We start from the raw sequence: 17034 nt of genomic DNA, 5'->3' as shown, positions 1-17034 counted from the left end.
TGACAATGGTCAAATGCACAATTTAGCGGTCATTAAAATATTTTACCAGTAAGAAACAAGTATTCCAGAAAACTCTATAATAACATCTTTCAAGTTTAATTATCAGTGCACATGGTGGTGGCATATGGCAATTAGCATGCACTTGTTTTCATAAGGCTAGGCATGGATCATGCTGGTATTTATATTCTTGTATCATTTGTGTGCCCAGAAAAGGAACACAACTTTAAGGAGAACAACAGAGGCATAATTATGAGCGCACTAATGCACATGGATAAACACACAATCCTGCAGCTCCTTCCCCGGTGTGCTGGTGTTCTTTTACACACAAAAGAGGCGACAAATTCATATCAGTTGTACCTGACAGTAAACCTACCATGTCTAAGCAGTGTTACTCGTTTACATGCAAAGAGGTTAGTCAATCATAGCAGAGGTCATTCATACCTCTTAAAGATACAGTAACAGGTCTTAAAGGTACAGTAGCAAAATAAAATCCTGTAACTATTTACTCATTCCAAACTCGCATGACTTGCTTTCTTCTACTGAATACAAAATGTGGCCACTCTTTTTCTCACAAAACATATGACTTGACTATGATTTTGTGTTCCACTGAGGAAATAATGTCATAGAAGTTTGGAACAACACAAGCATGATTACATTTTCATAAATTCTTCGTAAATTCTTAATAATATGTATTATTAATGATTAATAGTAATAATAAAATTGTGATCCCTAATAATACTAATAATGATTTATTATTAATTGTGGGGAAAAAGGCCAGACTGGAAGTAAAAATTGTCAAAGAAAGGGCACAAAAAATGCCACACAAAAGTAAATAACTAGTTTTTGGTGCAAGGAACCTTGACTAAAATTAGAAGCAGACCTAGAAAAAATACAATTAACATATTCATGATATGGCCTCTTTAATGTGTCTCAAAATGATTTCTTAATGGCAAACTTCTAGCTCACAACTCGCATGCTAATTTCAAATGCTCCGATGCTCTAGGTAAATGAGAAGACGGGTCATTTATAATTCTGTGGACTGAAATGGATTGAATCAAAAGTATTGGTAAAAAGACCACAGGCTCATGATCTCTCTCCTGCACATGAATCCATAGGTCTTGCTGATAGTTTTAACATGGACCCACAGACAGAACTGATCTGCCCCGTCCTAAATGCGGCTCAGCTGGTGGAATGCGTATTAGCAGAAGCCAATCCCTGTGAATAAACACTCTTCCTCTGGGTCTCAACCTGGATAAACGGTCACCTGAACACACACCTAGATAAGCTGGAGAGGAGGGAGGATGTGTGAAAGAGATTCTCTCTGCACTGTAAGTCTTTGTGTCACAGTATGGCATGACTGATGCCTTGATTTGGAGCTGGTATATCTGGAGCACTCCAGAGGCGCTGGCTACGAGAGGCATTTATTAGAAGCGCAGTGATTGTACCAAAGATAACAGCATCCGAGATTATACGGCTAATCGTGCTCTGACGGGAAGCAACACAAAGACAAGAGAGGAACCAAACTTCGTTTTTTCCCAATTACAGTCTGATGCCTTTCTACGCACCGCTGCTCACTGAAACAATGACAGTTTAGTCTGAGAAACTACAACAGCAGAAATTCATACACTTGTAGGGACAAGACAATGATGTGGGTACGAAATATTATTGTCTTGTTTTCCCGTAGAGAAAAAAACAACAAAAAACTAACCATCCTTATAATCAGATCAATTTGCTTGGTCAATAACATGATGCTATTTTTGTAATTTTTTTTCTATTCATTTATTCTAAAATACATTAAAATGCAATTCATGCATACAATACATTGGAATATTCTCTATGATTAGTAGGTTTTTAATTTCCATATTAAAACTCAGTTTGAAATTTGGGGGGACATAAAGCCAAAACATTACTTTTTATTGATCATTAAACTTTTCTAGGATTTTTTTTTTTTTTCTGGATACGCTTATTGTCATTGACCATAAAATATAATGGCTTGTTTTCAGAGATTATGCCTGTAATTAAGTTTATTTTTCTTACCCCATTGTCAAATTATGCATAAACTAACCATTTTTAGTCAGGTACATACATGACTTTGACAACAGGGTAAGAAAAATAAGCATAATTAAGGGCACAGCCTCTGAAAACAACTCTTAAAATACTGCACAATTTTGTTTCAAGTCAAGGATTTTTAGACTTTCTTTTAATTGGAAAAACAGTGTTATAAGAAAAAATAACTTGGCTGGTAATGCTAGTTGACTACTACAATTGATCTGATGAGGCGGATCAACCAGTGCAGTCTTGTAAACCAGTATCTAATGCGGGTCTTTTCAACAAGGAATTGGTCAAAAAGAAGAGCCAATACTTCTTACCTTTCTCCAGCATGGTGATGCCCATGGAGGGTTGCCCCAGTCCTGTCTTCCTCTCCCACTTGCCCTCATCAGGGTGAAATACTTCCACAGAGGCCAGTGGGCTCTGCTGCGCATCCATGCCTCCCATGATCATCAGCTGGTCTCCAACGGCCACGGCGGATGCCCCGGCCCGAGCGGTGGGGAGAGGGGGCAGCTCGCACCAGCGCTGGCTCTCCAAATCCAGCACCTCGGCAGAGTCCATAGGGAGGCCGTTCTCGCTGCAGCCCCCCAGCACATAGAGGCGCCCAGCCCAGAGCACGGGCGTGCAGTACACCCGCTGCGCGGCCATGGAGGGGAACACCTCCCAGTACAGAGACTTCACCGGGCTCAAAGCCATCTCTGGGATGGGCATGGCTCCAGGACGGCACGCCGGCAACAGAGCATGACACGGGCACGGATGGGGAGGGCAGAGGAATGCAAAAATCAAGGCAAATGCATCAACAAAGCACCAGGCTAGAGAGCAGGAGAGGCTGCAACTGTCAGTCTGCCAAAGACCTCAGTTCTAGCTCTCGCTCGCTCGGAGCCGGCAGGTGGGGTGAGAAGAGTGTTTCCTTCAGCGCTGTCTGTGAAGAACTAGCCCTCACACCCTCTGGATGATTTATTCATTTTTGTTGCAGCTCTTAAAAGGTGCATCAGGCCCTTTTAAGTCTTTCCCGTTGTCTTCCACAAGCTGTGCAGTTGTAAAAAATATGGAAAGAATGTGTAACTCTGACACAAAATAAAACTAATTTATCCACGTGGAACGTGTAGCCGGATCCTTTTCTGTAGTCCTGCCAAACATGTCAGTGTGACCCACATGCCTGGCGCTACGAGAAAGAGGAAAAGAAAGAGCAAGTGCAAGATAAAATGACAATATAAATCAAATTAGTTCAGTTTACTTGAATGACATGCATAATAGTTTGTCACTTTTTATTTATTAATGTACATTAAAGTACATTAAATGTATGCATACAATAACTTGAATACATCTTTTCTACAATGAGTAATTTCTATATTAAAATTAAGTTAGATTTTTTTTTTGGGGGGGGGGGGCATAAAGTAAAAAAACTGCTTAAGTATTATAATATTTGAAAAACGTATGTTTGTCAAATCAAAGTCATGTGTTAATGTGATAACATCAGAGAGAGGGAAATTTAATTCCCCTAATTCCCGCTAATCAAAGAGAAAATTCCCAGATTGTAGAAGGCCGATATGTGGTGGATATTATGGGCCAATCTGATCCGCTTATTTAAATAAACCATGTTATTCAATGGCCAGAGCATTGACATTTACTATTCACTATTTACTGCCAGAGGCTCAAGGGTTGACACGTGTGTGTGTGTGTGTGTGTGTGTGTGTGTGTGTGTGTGTGTGTGTGTGTGTGTGTGTGTGTGTGTGTGTGTGTGTGTGTGTGTGTGTGTGTGTGTGTGTGTGTGTGTGTGTGTGTGTGTGTGTGTGTGTGTGTGTGTGTGTGTGTGTGTGTGTGAAGGTGTTGGGCCACAAAGCAGCAGTCTGGCCCTCTCCAAAGGTCACTGTGTCTGCGGGGACCAACGGCCCTGGATGGTCACTGAACCAGGCTAATTTGGACTTGTGCATCATTAATTAAATTATTAGCTTCATTATGGTGGGATGTGTGAATGAATGGGATGTCAGCGCTGGAGAGAAAGAGAAGCACTGGAAAGGTTACAGACATTAAATGCAAAAAACTTACTAGGTACATGTGTGGGAGACAGCAGGACCTCTTGGGCATCTTTTAGATAATAGCATAGGTAAAGATGACAAACAAAAAGAAAGAAGATCTCTAAATGGCAGCAAATGTCCAGATGTAGAGACGTTTCTTCCGTGGTCTAAATCGATTTGGCTGTGTAATTAAGATGCTGTGGATGTTGAGCCCAAGCCGCATGCTACAACACACAGTGCGGGAGGGCTAACGACGGGAGGAGCCAAAGTGCTACTGCTGGGCGCTCAGACTGAGTACAATCAGTCCAGATCATATGACACCATCAGGCTCTTCTTTGGGTTTAGAAGTAAAGGAGCAGTTTTGTAAGTAAAATGAATCCTGTCGGTCAGCCTTTTATATACTTCCCTTGGCTTTTTGTCAGACTTTCCTCCATGTAGAGAGAAAAGACAGATGTCTCAGTCAGGAACATGGGAAAAATCCCAATTTTTTAAGGTCTAGTTCCCTTACTGTAGAGTGTATTCCACATAGAAGGAAGAGTCTCCTGGAAATAGTGGGAGATGATAATGTCACTGGGATACGCTGTCCAGTAGATCCACGGGATAAACATCAACTCCAGTCTGCGTTGCCTAAAAACACAGAGGAAGTAACCATTAGAAACTAAGTACTGGAAGCAAAAAAAATGAAGAGAAAAGGGCAGAGAGCCAAGAAGAAGAGAAACAGATGTTTATGTTATGTTCCTGGAAGAACTGCTATCTATAATTAGGCCGAGACATCATGTCTTGCATAAAGAGTCATATTGAAGCTAAAAATGCAGATGGCAACAAAACTAGAAGCATATAAGGCTGTGTTTTAGTGCTATAAAAATATCTTTGAACAATAAAAAAAAAACCTTTCATAATAAAAACACAGACTATGCCCCTTCCGCGCCGCGGGACCTCCAGACGCGCGTCAACGCGCCTTTCCATTGACTTAACATTGAAATCACTCGCGCCTGACGCTCAATTCGCGTTTGGTGTGAACGCAGCATAAGAATCTTTTTTCTCCCTATTGAGTGGACACACTTGTGCCATTATGTTATAAAAAACCTTTTTGGACCTGGCGGTAATGGTGTCCTAACCTACAAAATTGATTTTCTATGAAGTGTCTGCTCACAGGGAGAATTTTCTACACTCACGTCTCCACACTAACTTAAGGCTGCATTCAGACCCAGAGCCCTAAAAAGGCACGATTTGACAGAAACTAGTGCATTTTAAGGGTGCTGTATTCTACCGAAGAAGGTAAAAGCTGTTTTTCTACTTATTTTTTTCCGGTAACAATGTCAAGTGGCAACTATGAGACCCTGAGACAGGAACAGTCTTCATTTTTGTACATTTCTCAATTTCAGACAGTTAGAGGCTCTTGAATCCTCAGAGCACACAGCAAAACTGAAAGCACAGACAGCTGTTAAAGTTTATAAAAGCCCAAAAAGAAGACATAAGGATTTTTTTTTTGAAGCTTTAAAACTTCAGTAACCACATTTAATGCAATTAAATACAGTCAGAGGAATTAAAAAACAGATGCACAGTTATGCTGCAAAAAATATGTCACGTATAAAGTACAAAACACATCAAGTATAATGTGACAAAATAATTTTCCTAATGGGTATTTTTATCTTGTTTTCCATTAGAAATATCTAAACATCCTTAAAAGAAATGGTCAACATAACAATTTGTCAATGGAGTAAAGAATAAACTTTTGCAAATAAATGAGTCTTGTTTTGAGAAGGTTTATATATTTTCAAATGGATAAGACATAAAATACTAATTAAGACAAAGCAGATTGCAATAGGTCTATATACATTTATTTGACAAATGGCTGTCTTGTTGATAAATCCAAAGGATTAAAGCCTGCAAAGACAAGAGATTCATAGACGGCAGTGATTCATGCAGTAGAGACAACCTGTAGGGAATCCCATGGACGTATTTTAATTCATTAGGATGCTTGATTAATAGGATGAATTATAATTGCTAAGCAGGAAGAGTGTCAAACTGTAAGATGGAAACCCTGAACGACACAATACTGAAGGAAAAAGATGGATTGGCCTTGGGCACAGCTGACACTTGTCCAGAAACATACTGTTGGATGAATCAAGTATTCTGTACAAACAGTTCTTGGCTTCAGCAAAGGCCCCATGGCTGTTTAGTAAGACTTCTGGTTCTATCTGCACTGGAAAAGACGCAGAAGCATTATTCCCTCTTAAAGACAGGTTCAAGTCTGTGCCTGAGCTCCAGATAGCATTTAGAAGACAGATCAACCTTAATCCCACAACTTCACAACTGATCCAGGCTCAAAGAGCGCACTTTCTTCAGCTGTTCCCATTATCACTCCACAGTCTGAATTTTTCATGCATGTTATCGCTTACGTTCTGTCCAACACACGCAAAGAGCCCCATTCCCTTGTTTCCATTCTCCACCATCCACTCCTGCCTAATGTCAGCCTCTCTCTTCTCACTCCCATTGACAGATCCCCCGCATTTCTCAGGCGTTTAGCCTTTAGCACAAAAAAAATATTACTTCGGCATAAGAGTTTCCCAGGGATAGGGAGTTGAGCCAGTTGGGGCACTGGAAAACTTGCAGGGTGTGTTCAAATCAGCATCAAAGTAACACAAAACACTTAGACAGATGCTTAAAGGCATGATAATACTGTATACACCAGATTTCTTCTATAATGTGAGTTGCAAAGGCAGCATCTCAATCTACGACATGTTTGATGTAAGCATACTCATAGTTAAGCCAGATTATACAAAAATTATTTTAAATGCTTCCTTCCTTAGATACAATACTTAAACAAGCATTTAAATGATTTTCTTTTTGCTTTTCGGCTGTGAAAGAGGACCAAAAAATGAAGGAAACAGAAGCAGTCAGCAGGGGAGAACTACATCAACAGAGCATAAGGTAAAATAAACAAAGAAATTTTAAAGATGTAGCGGCCTGGGGATGCAAACAAAGAAAGACGCGGAGAATGGGTTTATATCGTGTGTGTGTGTGTGTGTGTGTTGTGTGTGTCACCGCAGCAAATATATTCCAGGATTCCCTTGGAGAATCAACTAATCAAAAAATTTACTGCCTCAACACTCAATGTCTCTACTAAAGGCAGGAAACAACATCATGTATACACATATACACATTACACACATGTTTGTTTTTCCATCTTGGTGATTTTAATTTGAACCGACTTTGACGACTTTTATTGCTTTTATACTGAGCTAATCATGGGCAAAATAATTCCCGATAACAATATATTGTGATATACTGTTATAACGAAATACATCGAATTCGCAATATTTCTAAATCTTGTCAAATTCATCAGAAGAAGAAGAAGACATTGCATACAAAAGGAACATTTATACTTAATGGCAACCAGTTTGAAATAACTTGATGTGGCTTCTTATCACAGAATGAGGCATAAATGATATTATTTTATAATATTCTTTACATGTTGATTGGCATTGCATTATAAATATGCATTATCCTTATGAAAACCTAAGATGGCTTGAAGAACACAGATACTGTCGCAATGGTGTGTTAAATATCTCCCATGTTTAATCAGCCAAAATGTCTCTATCTGCGTTTTATTCAGCTACAGCGTTTGGTGGATGTCTTTGTCCATATTAGGGATTTCCTGGAACGTCATAAGTTTTATTGCTCCTATAAGTCTCACTTGTGGACTTTCTGTGAGAAGTATGAATGAAACAAATTACATGTGAGAGTTAAGCGTTTCATAATGCTCACATTGCAACAACAACAACAACAACAAAAAAAACAAGTTAATCTAACATTTTCCATTTCAGGACTAGCAAAATAATTGCAACTTACTCTCTTTACAGTGGCCAAATCTGCAAGATAACAGGTTGGTGGTTTTGCCCCATTTCTGTGCTCGCTGTTGATCGGCAAGTCATTTTAAACAAGTCATTGAATATGTATAAACATTATGTACATATTCAATATTCAATGTATAAACAACTAATTTAGACAAAATCTGACCACTATAACCACATGCTCACCTGGTCCCCAAACACATTAAAGTGGCACAGAAAACGTTATACGTTATAGATGTGACAAACTCACATCTAAAGGCACAATTCTGACAACTTCTCCTTACAGCCTGAAAACCTATCATTATCTCTCAACTCCATTATGCACATCACTACAATAGTAAGCGATGATTATACAGGAAATTTATGCAACGGGAACACACTGTCTCACAAGACCAAAGAGGTTATTCTAATGCCTAGCCTGAGGGACCCTGCACACATTCATCTTACTGTCCCACCACAAAGAGAGAAAAAGATCTCTCTTCTACTTTATCTGATCCCTGACCCAACAATCTATTTCTTAAGAGATAAGAAAAACTAGTCCGGACAGCCAGAGGAAAAAGAAAATAACCCATCATAAAGTGAATTACAGACTGTACACAAGTTAGAAAGATGCTTTGGTTGGGTAATGTTTTGTATGTGTTTGTGTAATGTTTTAAAGCGATAGTTCACCTTTAAACATCATTATTTACCATATTTATATTTCTTCTTCTGCACAATACAAAATCCATGTTGTCCATGTTATGACCCTATGATTTGTGTTTTATTATATTTCTGTTGTTTTGTGAGTGTGTGTGCCTGTCTAAGAACGTCATCTGATTGGTTCCTGCAGGCTGATTGATGCTACAGTATGTCCTGATTGGTGCACAGTACTTTAAAAAGCATGTCATAACTTCCTATGGAGGGATCTTGTGTTCTGAGAAGAGAGAGTTTGTTGTATAGTGCAGAATTTGTGTGTGTTATGAGAGCTTGAATGTGTTAAGAGTATTAGAGACTGAGAATTCTGCTTGTGTTTGACTTGAACCCCTTTTCGGGTTTCAGACACTGATTTTTGGATTGCCCTTTCAATGTTTTATTTGCCAGGCTTTGTAAATAGATATATATTGTAAGTATTGAGGGTTTGGAAAAGTAAGGAGTCTGATGCCACTTTTGTTTATTGTAAATTGTTAGTTTTTGGTTAGGGAGTTAGGTTTGTATGTATATTGTATTTTATTTTAGGTTAGGGTTTATGAAAAGTTTTTAAAATAAGTTTTGTTTGTTATTTTGGCCCGATCAGCGCCTGAGTCCAAATTTAATTCATTGTTGTTCCAAATTCACTGCATTACATAGTCTTCATGTTGCACCCTTTTCACAAACAGGGAGTAACAGCCCTTACAATGACTGTCAATGGGGTCCAAAACACCACTGTACTTCATAGACTTCCATTACATGGACAACATGTTATTTTCAAAATATTTCCTTTTGTATTGCGCAAAAGTAGAAGAAAAAATCTGGAACAAAACGAGGGGTTTTTTTGGGTCGTGCACAGAAGTCCAGAGGCCAAGGTCAGGATTTTATGTTAAATACATTAGATTTTGATTGTTTTCCCACCAAACCCTATCATATACCCCCTGAACACTTGGGACACATGTTGCATGGCAACATTTTGTGATATTTTGCATCTTTTTTTAAAACTTGATGCTGGTCGCCACCAATGTCATTATATGGAGGAGTGTGTGCAGGATTTTTTAAAAATCCAAAAAAGAAAGATGGACATACGGTATTAGAACTTGATTTTAATTTTTGGCTGAACAATCCCTTTAAGGGTTTAAATCTGGATTATTAATAATAATACAATTCAGATAATAAGGGCTTGAATCTGGATTGAAACACACACACACACACACACACACACACACACACACACACACATAAAAGGATTCAAAAATAAATTGCATAAATGAAATGTTAAATGTCTGTGCAGCCATCCCTGTTAAACTTCTAAAGATTTGCAGAAAAGCAGTTTGCACAGTCTGTCAATGTCCAGGATTGCGTGCAAATGACCCATTTCACTTCCTTGCCTCTGCTTTCTTTTCTTTTTCACAGAGAGCTCAAGGAGACATGTCTTTTTAAACACTGACCTTTTGAAATATGCTGGAGTGCTGGGACTGAAGCTGGACATTGAGCTAGAGTGTCTTTAATTAAAAGAACTCTCAGAGTCTGTAACACTTTAAAAAAAAAACCTTCACAGGTTTAGATGTACCCTATAAATACCACAGTTGTGTCATTTAGAATTGAATTGAACTGAAAATGCCTTTTAAATTCCTGAGTTTGATTTGAGGTATGCAGAATTGTGGTCTGAACTGGAATAAGAGAAATAGAATAAAAACACTGTTAACTACCGTTAAAAAGATTCTGTAAGATTGTTTATAGCATGGATTAAGCAAGCATTCAATTGTATTACACAAATTACATTTCATTCACTTTTTAAACATTTGGGACAATATCCTTAGAAGCGATCTATTTCAACTGTTTGCCCATGTTTTTTGGACTAATAAAGTCATATGCTTTGTGAAATCAATGGAGTGGAGCTAATTCAATTCAAAATCACTCCATGAGTTGTGAAGGAGCCAATTGTTCAAGGTCCTTGCAAAGTTCTCTAGATTTAGCATCGCTGTTCTTCATGTACTTTAAATACTGATACCACAATGATGTTGACGGTGGCAAATACAAACACAGCTCCTTAGACAGAACCTAATGGGATCTGTTAACTTTAAAAAAAGACTGACTGAATTAATGTAGTTTTCTTGATTTCCAGTTTACATTCATTTAGCAGATGCTTTTATGCAAAGAGACTTACAAGTGAGAAACATCACAAACAATTAATCATGAACAATATTTGTAGTACACAATGCCAGATTTAACTAGATTATTTGCTTCTTCAACTAAGGCCAACATTTGAGTGAACGATTTGGAAGCGGAAGATTTAAAAGTGGAGGGCTTGTGCAATTTAGCTCTTAAAAAGTCTTAAAAAAAGGGCAAGCAAGGAGAAAAGGATTACCATTGTACTAATCTGCAGTCCAGTGAAATGATCAGGACCACTTGAGACAGAAATAAAGCCAGCTTCCTGTACAACACCTCATCTCCTCACTCCTCTCTAGAATCTTCCTCTCTTGCTCACACACACATATCCTCATTCCATAATCTTCCATGTGAATCACTTGTATTACTCTTTATAAGCAGAGACCTGTCACAGGTCCAGTGCCTAAATAAAATAAAGGTAACACTTTACAATAAGATTCCACAAGTGAACTAAATTTGTTACCATGAACTAACAATGAAAACGCATTTATTAATCTCAGCTTATCTTAATTTTGCATTATTAAAAATCAAACATTCTGCCTGTTAACATTTATTTAACAAATCTCTTCTTACATGAACTAACAATGAACTGAACAGTTGTATTTTTATTAACTAACATTAACACATTATAAATACTTTACCAAATATTACAGATTGTTAGTAAATGCATTAACTAACGATAATGGGAAACAAAGTGGCTTTGTTGAAAATTCTTTATTTTGTTACTTTGACGTTTTCTTCTACAACATAAATTACACACGCCAAACTGTCTTATATTTACTTATAAGAAACATACATTTTCAAAAGTAAACAACCACTTACAAGTGTGTGTTTTCGTTATGGATGTGTGTAATTTACGTTGCAGAACAAAAAGTATTGTCATGTTTACCACAGGCTTTATTTTACTCATAAATTAAAAAATCCCATAGGAAAATCTTGAGGGAACCAGTGGCAAATTAGTCTTCCAGGGTTTTAACCTCATCCCTGCACCACTCTATTTTTGCAAGTGGGATGGAAAGTTATTTTGGTTAAAGATTATGAGGGAACATGTGCATGGATAAATAATTTATATTAAGTACTGGAATTCCATAGAAAACAAGAATTTTCCATTTTTATTTTGAGGTTTCTTAGGCTCATTTACTCATGATGAAGCGCAAGTACTGTACGAGCTGTACTGCACATCTTAGCTTTTAAGTTCACTATTCACCAACAAATGTGAAGTTACCAACAACAAAATATCTGTGTGCATGACCTGAAAAACATTGTTATAGTATATACTGATCTTGTTGTAGAACATTTATAAATGCTATTTTATAGAATATAAAGATACTGTGGTCCTTTCTTCTTTCTGCATGCAAATGAAAGTCACTGTTTCCAACCTTTCGCCAAACAGTCTGTGTGTGGATAGGTGTGTGAGTGGGTGGTGTGAAATTCAAAGCATATTAATGTAAGCATGTTCTCTGGATAGCTATTAACAAGTCTATAATTAATGTTGTAAACTCAGTAGGATACAGGTGCTGTGAAGGGGAACCATGGGCCGCTGGCTAAGTGAGTGTACTGAGAGGCCATCCATCTCTTGTGACCGTATCATTTCTCTGTTGGAAGAGCACTCCACAGGAAGTCGGGCCCTTTCTTACATTTAGGAATTAGAATCACTACAGGCCATTATTAGCTATCACATAGTTCCCTCTGGGTTATGTATTTGAGGAGATCTGAGGCTAACCTTTGGAATATTTATAAGCAAATAGAGGGAAAGACAAACGAGAATATAATAGTAAATCTATGCACAATCGTTTTTTTTTTCTTTTTTCAAACACAAGGATTTTGACTTAATACGCCACTATAATGTCTCTGAATGTGGCATCACCTCAGATGTTTGACAGCACAGTGTGGGGCTGAAATAATGCAGATTGTGATGGGCCAACCTGCTCAATGAAAATCAAATGACTAGATTAGGCAGTTAATTGCCCAGCGTTCGGACATGGATTGGCATCCATGTAACAATTACACTGTGAACTGATGGTGCTTTGAGGATTGATAACGCTTTGCTAATTTACATTTAGTCATTCTTTTCTTTAAACGATTGTTGCACAGGCTGCAGTTTCTAGATATGACTTTCTGCTTTCTGTGAATCAGCCTTCGAGAATCTCTCTTCATGGTGCTTGGGTTAAAGGGTTTACCAGTTCTCTGATTCTGGGAACTTTTGTGATATTTAGCAGAATTGGTGTCAGGTCACATTGAATAGGGGGTGAAGAGGCAAAAACTACAGAGAGCCATAAAAGACGGCATTTATTGGGAGCACACACAGAACTCATTACACTGCTCATTAATTACCAGATGACAAAGCAGCCACTTGCATATCAGCCTGTGGTGCAAATGGGAAAAAGTGCATGTTCATTTTTCTAATGATTATGCAAATGATCGCCATGCAGACGAAGGTTATCACGTCCGCACGCAAGGCAGTAATTACCATCTCCAGGGATAAGCACGAGACGAAATCATTAAGCAGAAGAGTTTCGTGTGATGCAGCAATGCATTTAAAACATCACCTTAACAATCAAACAGAACTAAGTGGTCAAACTAAAAAGTTTGCCATTTAGAAATGAATAGAAATTTAAAGGTACGCTGAAAAAAAAACAGTATCTTAGCATATTGATATCCTCCCCTTAGTAGTTGTAACACTTTAAAGTTTGTTAAACTGACGTCTTGACGTTGTGTAAACTGCCTTCCTTAGGCTGAGTGTTACACAGTAAGTTTTACCTGTTCCTAGTCCAGGGGTATCCCAACTCTGTCCTGAAGGGCCACTGTCCTGCAGAGTTTATAGCTCCAACTTGCCTCAACACATCTGCCTGGAAGTTTCTAACAGTTTCTAACAAGGGTACACTGTTCACTATTTGTGGATACCATAGAAATGAATGTGAAGTGCCCTAAACTGAATAATACCCGTCGCGCAATTGTCTGTGACTTCTCTTATGAAACAGCATTTTTTTTCCGGTGTAAACTCTAAATATAGATCAATCCAAAACCAATGTTTAAGAGTAAACATTAGCCGATGGGCTGACGATTCATTAAATGATAAGCCGTTTCCTCACAAAAGTGGTTTATTCAGCGTAGTGAAGCCTCCTCTATTGATATCCAAAAACGGCCTTGTCTCCTTCCCTATGTATCACAGTATAAACAGGCATTATGCTTAAGGCTGCAGGGTTGCCTTCAAGTGGCTTTGGGTGCGTCTCATTCAGTTCCCTAGCTCCCGAGCTCCTGAATCAGTATATTTGGTGTACACAAATTCAGGCACTGGTAAGGACAGTAAAGGACGCTGCTGGCTCACTACACATTGGGACACTGATGACTCTATTTCCGGCGACGTGACAATGTCCTCATTGTGCAACATCATTACTGGTATTTATGAACAACAGCAGAACTGACATCTTTCTGACATTACTTGTAATGTTATTTAAAGTACATTATGATAAATACTTTGCTTGTTACATATATGTACAACATTTCAGCCTTAAATAAATTATAAATGTAAGCTAGATTGTGTTCATTACCTGTCTAACGATGTATGTTTATGCTGAAATATAATAAAATAATGTTTTTAAAAACATTGCGTATCGTTCTCGGTCATTAACTCATTATGTTTAGTGAGTTGGTTCACGTGATTTGAGTTTCGCGCTTCGGAATTTCCGTTAAGGGAGCATAGTGAGCATCGATACACCCTGGGTTTGTGGGACTTTTTAGGGAGCGAACATTTCAGTGCACTGGAAGGATTCTGCGATTGAGACAGCCCTTAAAATGGCCGACTCCCTGATCCATGCACTGACTACTGAATAGGGAGCTGATTGAGATGCACCCTTTGTTTCTAGTATGCCTGCAAGACCTTGATTAGCTGCTTCAGGTGTGTTTAATTGGGGTTGGAGCTAAACTCTGCAGGACAGTGGCCCTCCCGGAGCAGGATTGGACACCCCTGTTAGCCAGTACCAGACCCCAGCTGAGGCAACATAGGCCGCGTCCGAAATCGTATTATCTCTTGAGTAGGTTATTATTTTACCATTCACAAATCCTCTCCTGTGGCCTCACGTGACCATCGTATGCACACTTCAGAATGTGGGACTTTTTTTGCCTACTCTTTTATGAGTACTGTGAAATCGGACATACTCGTCACATACTGTTTTTTACCTACTATATAGCAGGGAAGTATGCGACTTCGGATGCAGCCTTATACTTGCTTAAAGCAGTTTACAAGGTGAGTACGAGGCACAGCCCCCACAAACAGCTCCATTCTCAAAGACAATTGTCCATTCCCTCTCATCTCACTAAAAAATTGTATTTACTTTTTAAATACTTGTTGCATTGTGAACAATTCATCAGTGCATGTTATTCCAAAAGACAAAATGTGTTCTCATAATCTTTAATCAAATGTAAAAACGTGCTTCTGTTGCTTCGCCATTCATTGTTTTAAACAATAGCCAAATACTATTTATTAGCCACTGTTTTTGCATCCATTCTGATATGAAAAACACATCGCCCAATCAAATTCCAATGGTTGAAATCAAATACCAACCTATTTTTGTCTCATTCAAAAATATTCACTCCGAAATACATTACAAAAATAAAAAGGGTTGTCAAATCACATTGACTTCAAAGCAAATTACACATCTCCAGACCCTAAACCTTCATTAAATCTATGACTTTTAATAAAACTGCTAATATTGTTGGCTCCTGATATATATATATTTTTCTCATTGATAAGTCACTTAAAGGGAGACTACTCCCAAAAATAAAAATCTGTCATCATTTACTCACGCTCATCTTGTTCCAAACCTGTATGACTGTCTTCTGAGGAACGCAAAATAAGACATTTTTAAGAATGTTGGTAACCAGACAATTTTGGACACCATTGACTTCCAGTGTATGGACAAAAATATCTTGAAATATCTTCTTTTATGTTCTACAGAACAAACAGGTTTGGCACGAGTATATAAAAAGTAAATGACAGATTTGTTCATTATTTTTAGATTAACTATCCCTCTGCTTGGCTGAATAAATAAATATTGTTAATCTAAAAAAAAAAAAAAAACTTTGTTCAGGTGAAGGCTGTGGAAAGCCTACATCTGAAGACAGGTTACACAAACCATGCGCATAAAAAGATAAAGACTACAACAAAGGGTTTCATTACTGTGAGCTTGTAAAATGTTTTTGTTGAAACATTCATTTAAAATTGTAAATGCTGTTTTAGATGAAAGAGGACAGCCATGCAACAGGTGATTAAATTAAGCGTGGTTATTATTGCTGTACTGTAGCCTAGTGTGACAATAAAGCTCTTGTTATTATTGGGTTTGTTTAATTAAGCGAATAATAAAGTTAGATGCCTCTCACTAAACAACCATTCTTTTAACAAATCCTTGAGATAGGTAGCAGTTCAGCTTCATAACAGTTGGGGGTTGTGCAGTGCTGACCTAATGCGGAACAGCATCTCCAAAACACACTGCACAGACAGCCTTACCCAGTCGTGAACTCAAAAATATGCATTTATATAAAATAGTACGTACTACATCGACCAAATATCCTGAAAGCAAGATTAAATCATAAAGATACCAAACATTTAAAAGCATCCGCGTTCCTAAACACGGCTGTAAGGTTTTTTATTTGATACGCTTTTCATACGACGGTAAAATGTTTTATAGAAAATAAAATATAATTTAATTTTGTCTTAATACCGAAATACAGATTAGTCTATAGGTGGATGTTCAAAAACAGGCACAAACAGCACCATGTGCCTCGAGTAGGCTAATATGCAAAATGACACGACAAAACTTTCAAAAAATAACCTTCTCGTGCGTATAAAATTACCTTCTTGTTTTATCCTGCTGGAGCGAATCTCCACAAGTCCGTGAATAAGAGTGAGCTTCTTCAAAGTTCAATCAGATTTTCATCTCAGCGAGCATCACATACCGGAGACAGTAGCGTTATGCCAGCGGTTAGTTTGTGTTTCGGACAGATGCTTCTCGCACGAGTATCTCCATTGGCTCAGCATCACTTACTTCGCCCTCCCCGAATGCTCACACGCGCTGTCTGCATCGTGCATCCCCTAGTTACTTTGACAGAGAACTACAAAGTGAACACTTGGGATGAAAACAAACAAGTGTATATTTACTTTACAGCCTTTTAATGTAACTTCAAAGTATTCAATTGGTAGACTGCTCAAGACAAGAAATATAGGCTAGCTTATTCTCTGTTAATATTTGCAATGACAGAAAATTGCTTGTTAC

The 17034-nt window shown here is 38.1% G+C and overlaps 1 protein-coding gene across 1 annotated transcript in view; it reads right to left on the bottom strand.

The window, feature by feature from the left end:
* klhdc8b (kelch domain containing 8B) overlaps nucleotides 1–16713 on the bottom strand; it is a gene marked incomplete at its 3' end in the record, with an annotated part of 182772 nt that extends 166059 nt beyond the window's left edge. The window contains exons 1-3 of the mRNA XM_079801795.1: nucleotides 16616–16713; nucleotides 4099–4694; nucleotides 2370–3214 (exon numbers count right to left, since the gene is read on the bottom strand). Coding sequence (XP_079657921.1) covers nucleotides 2370–2760 — 391 coding nt within the window. The 5' untranslated portion in view covers nucleotides 2761–3214; nucleotides 4099–4694; nucleotides 16616–16713. The remainder of the gene's footprint in view (nucleotides 1–2369; nucleotides 3215–4098; nucleotides 4695–16615) is intronic.
* Between the last annotated feature and the right edge of the window lie 321 nt (nucleotides 16714–17034).

This window comes from Gobio gobio, assembly GCF_949357685.1.
Source record: "Gobio gobio genome assembly, chromosome: 21".
Lineage (NCBI taxonomy): Eukaryota > Metazoa > Chordata > Actinopteri > Cypriniformes > Gobionidae > Gobio > Gobio gobio.
The sequence above is the reverse complement of the archived record's forward strand: the minus strand, read 5'-3'. Positions and strand labels throughout refer to the sequence as shown.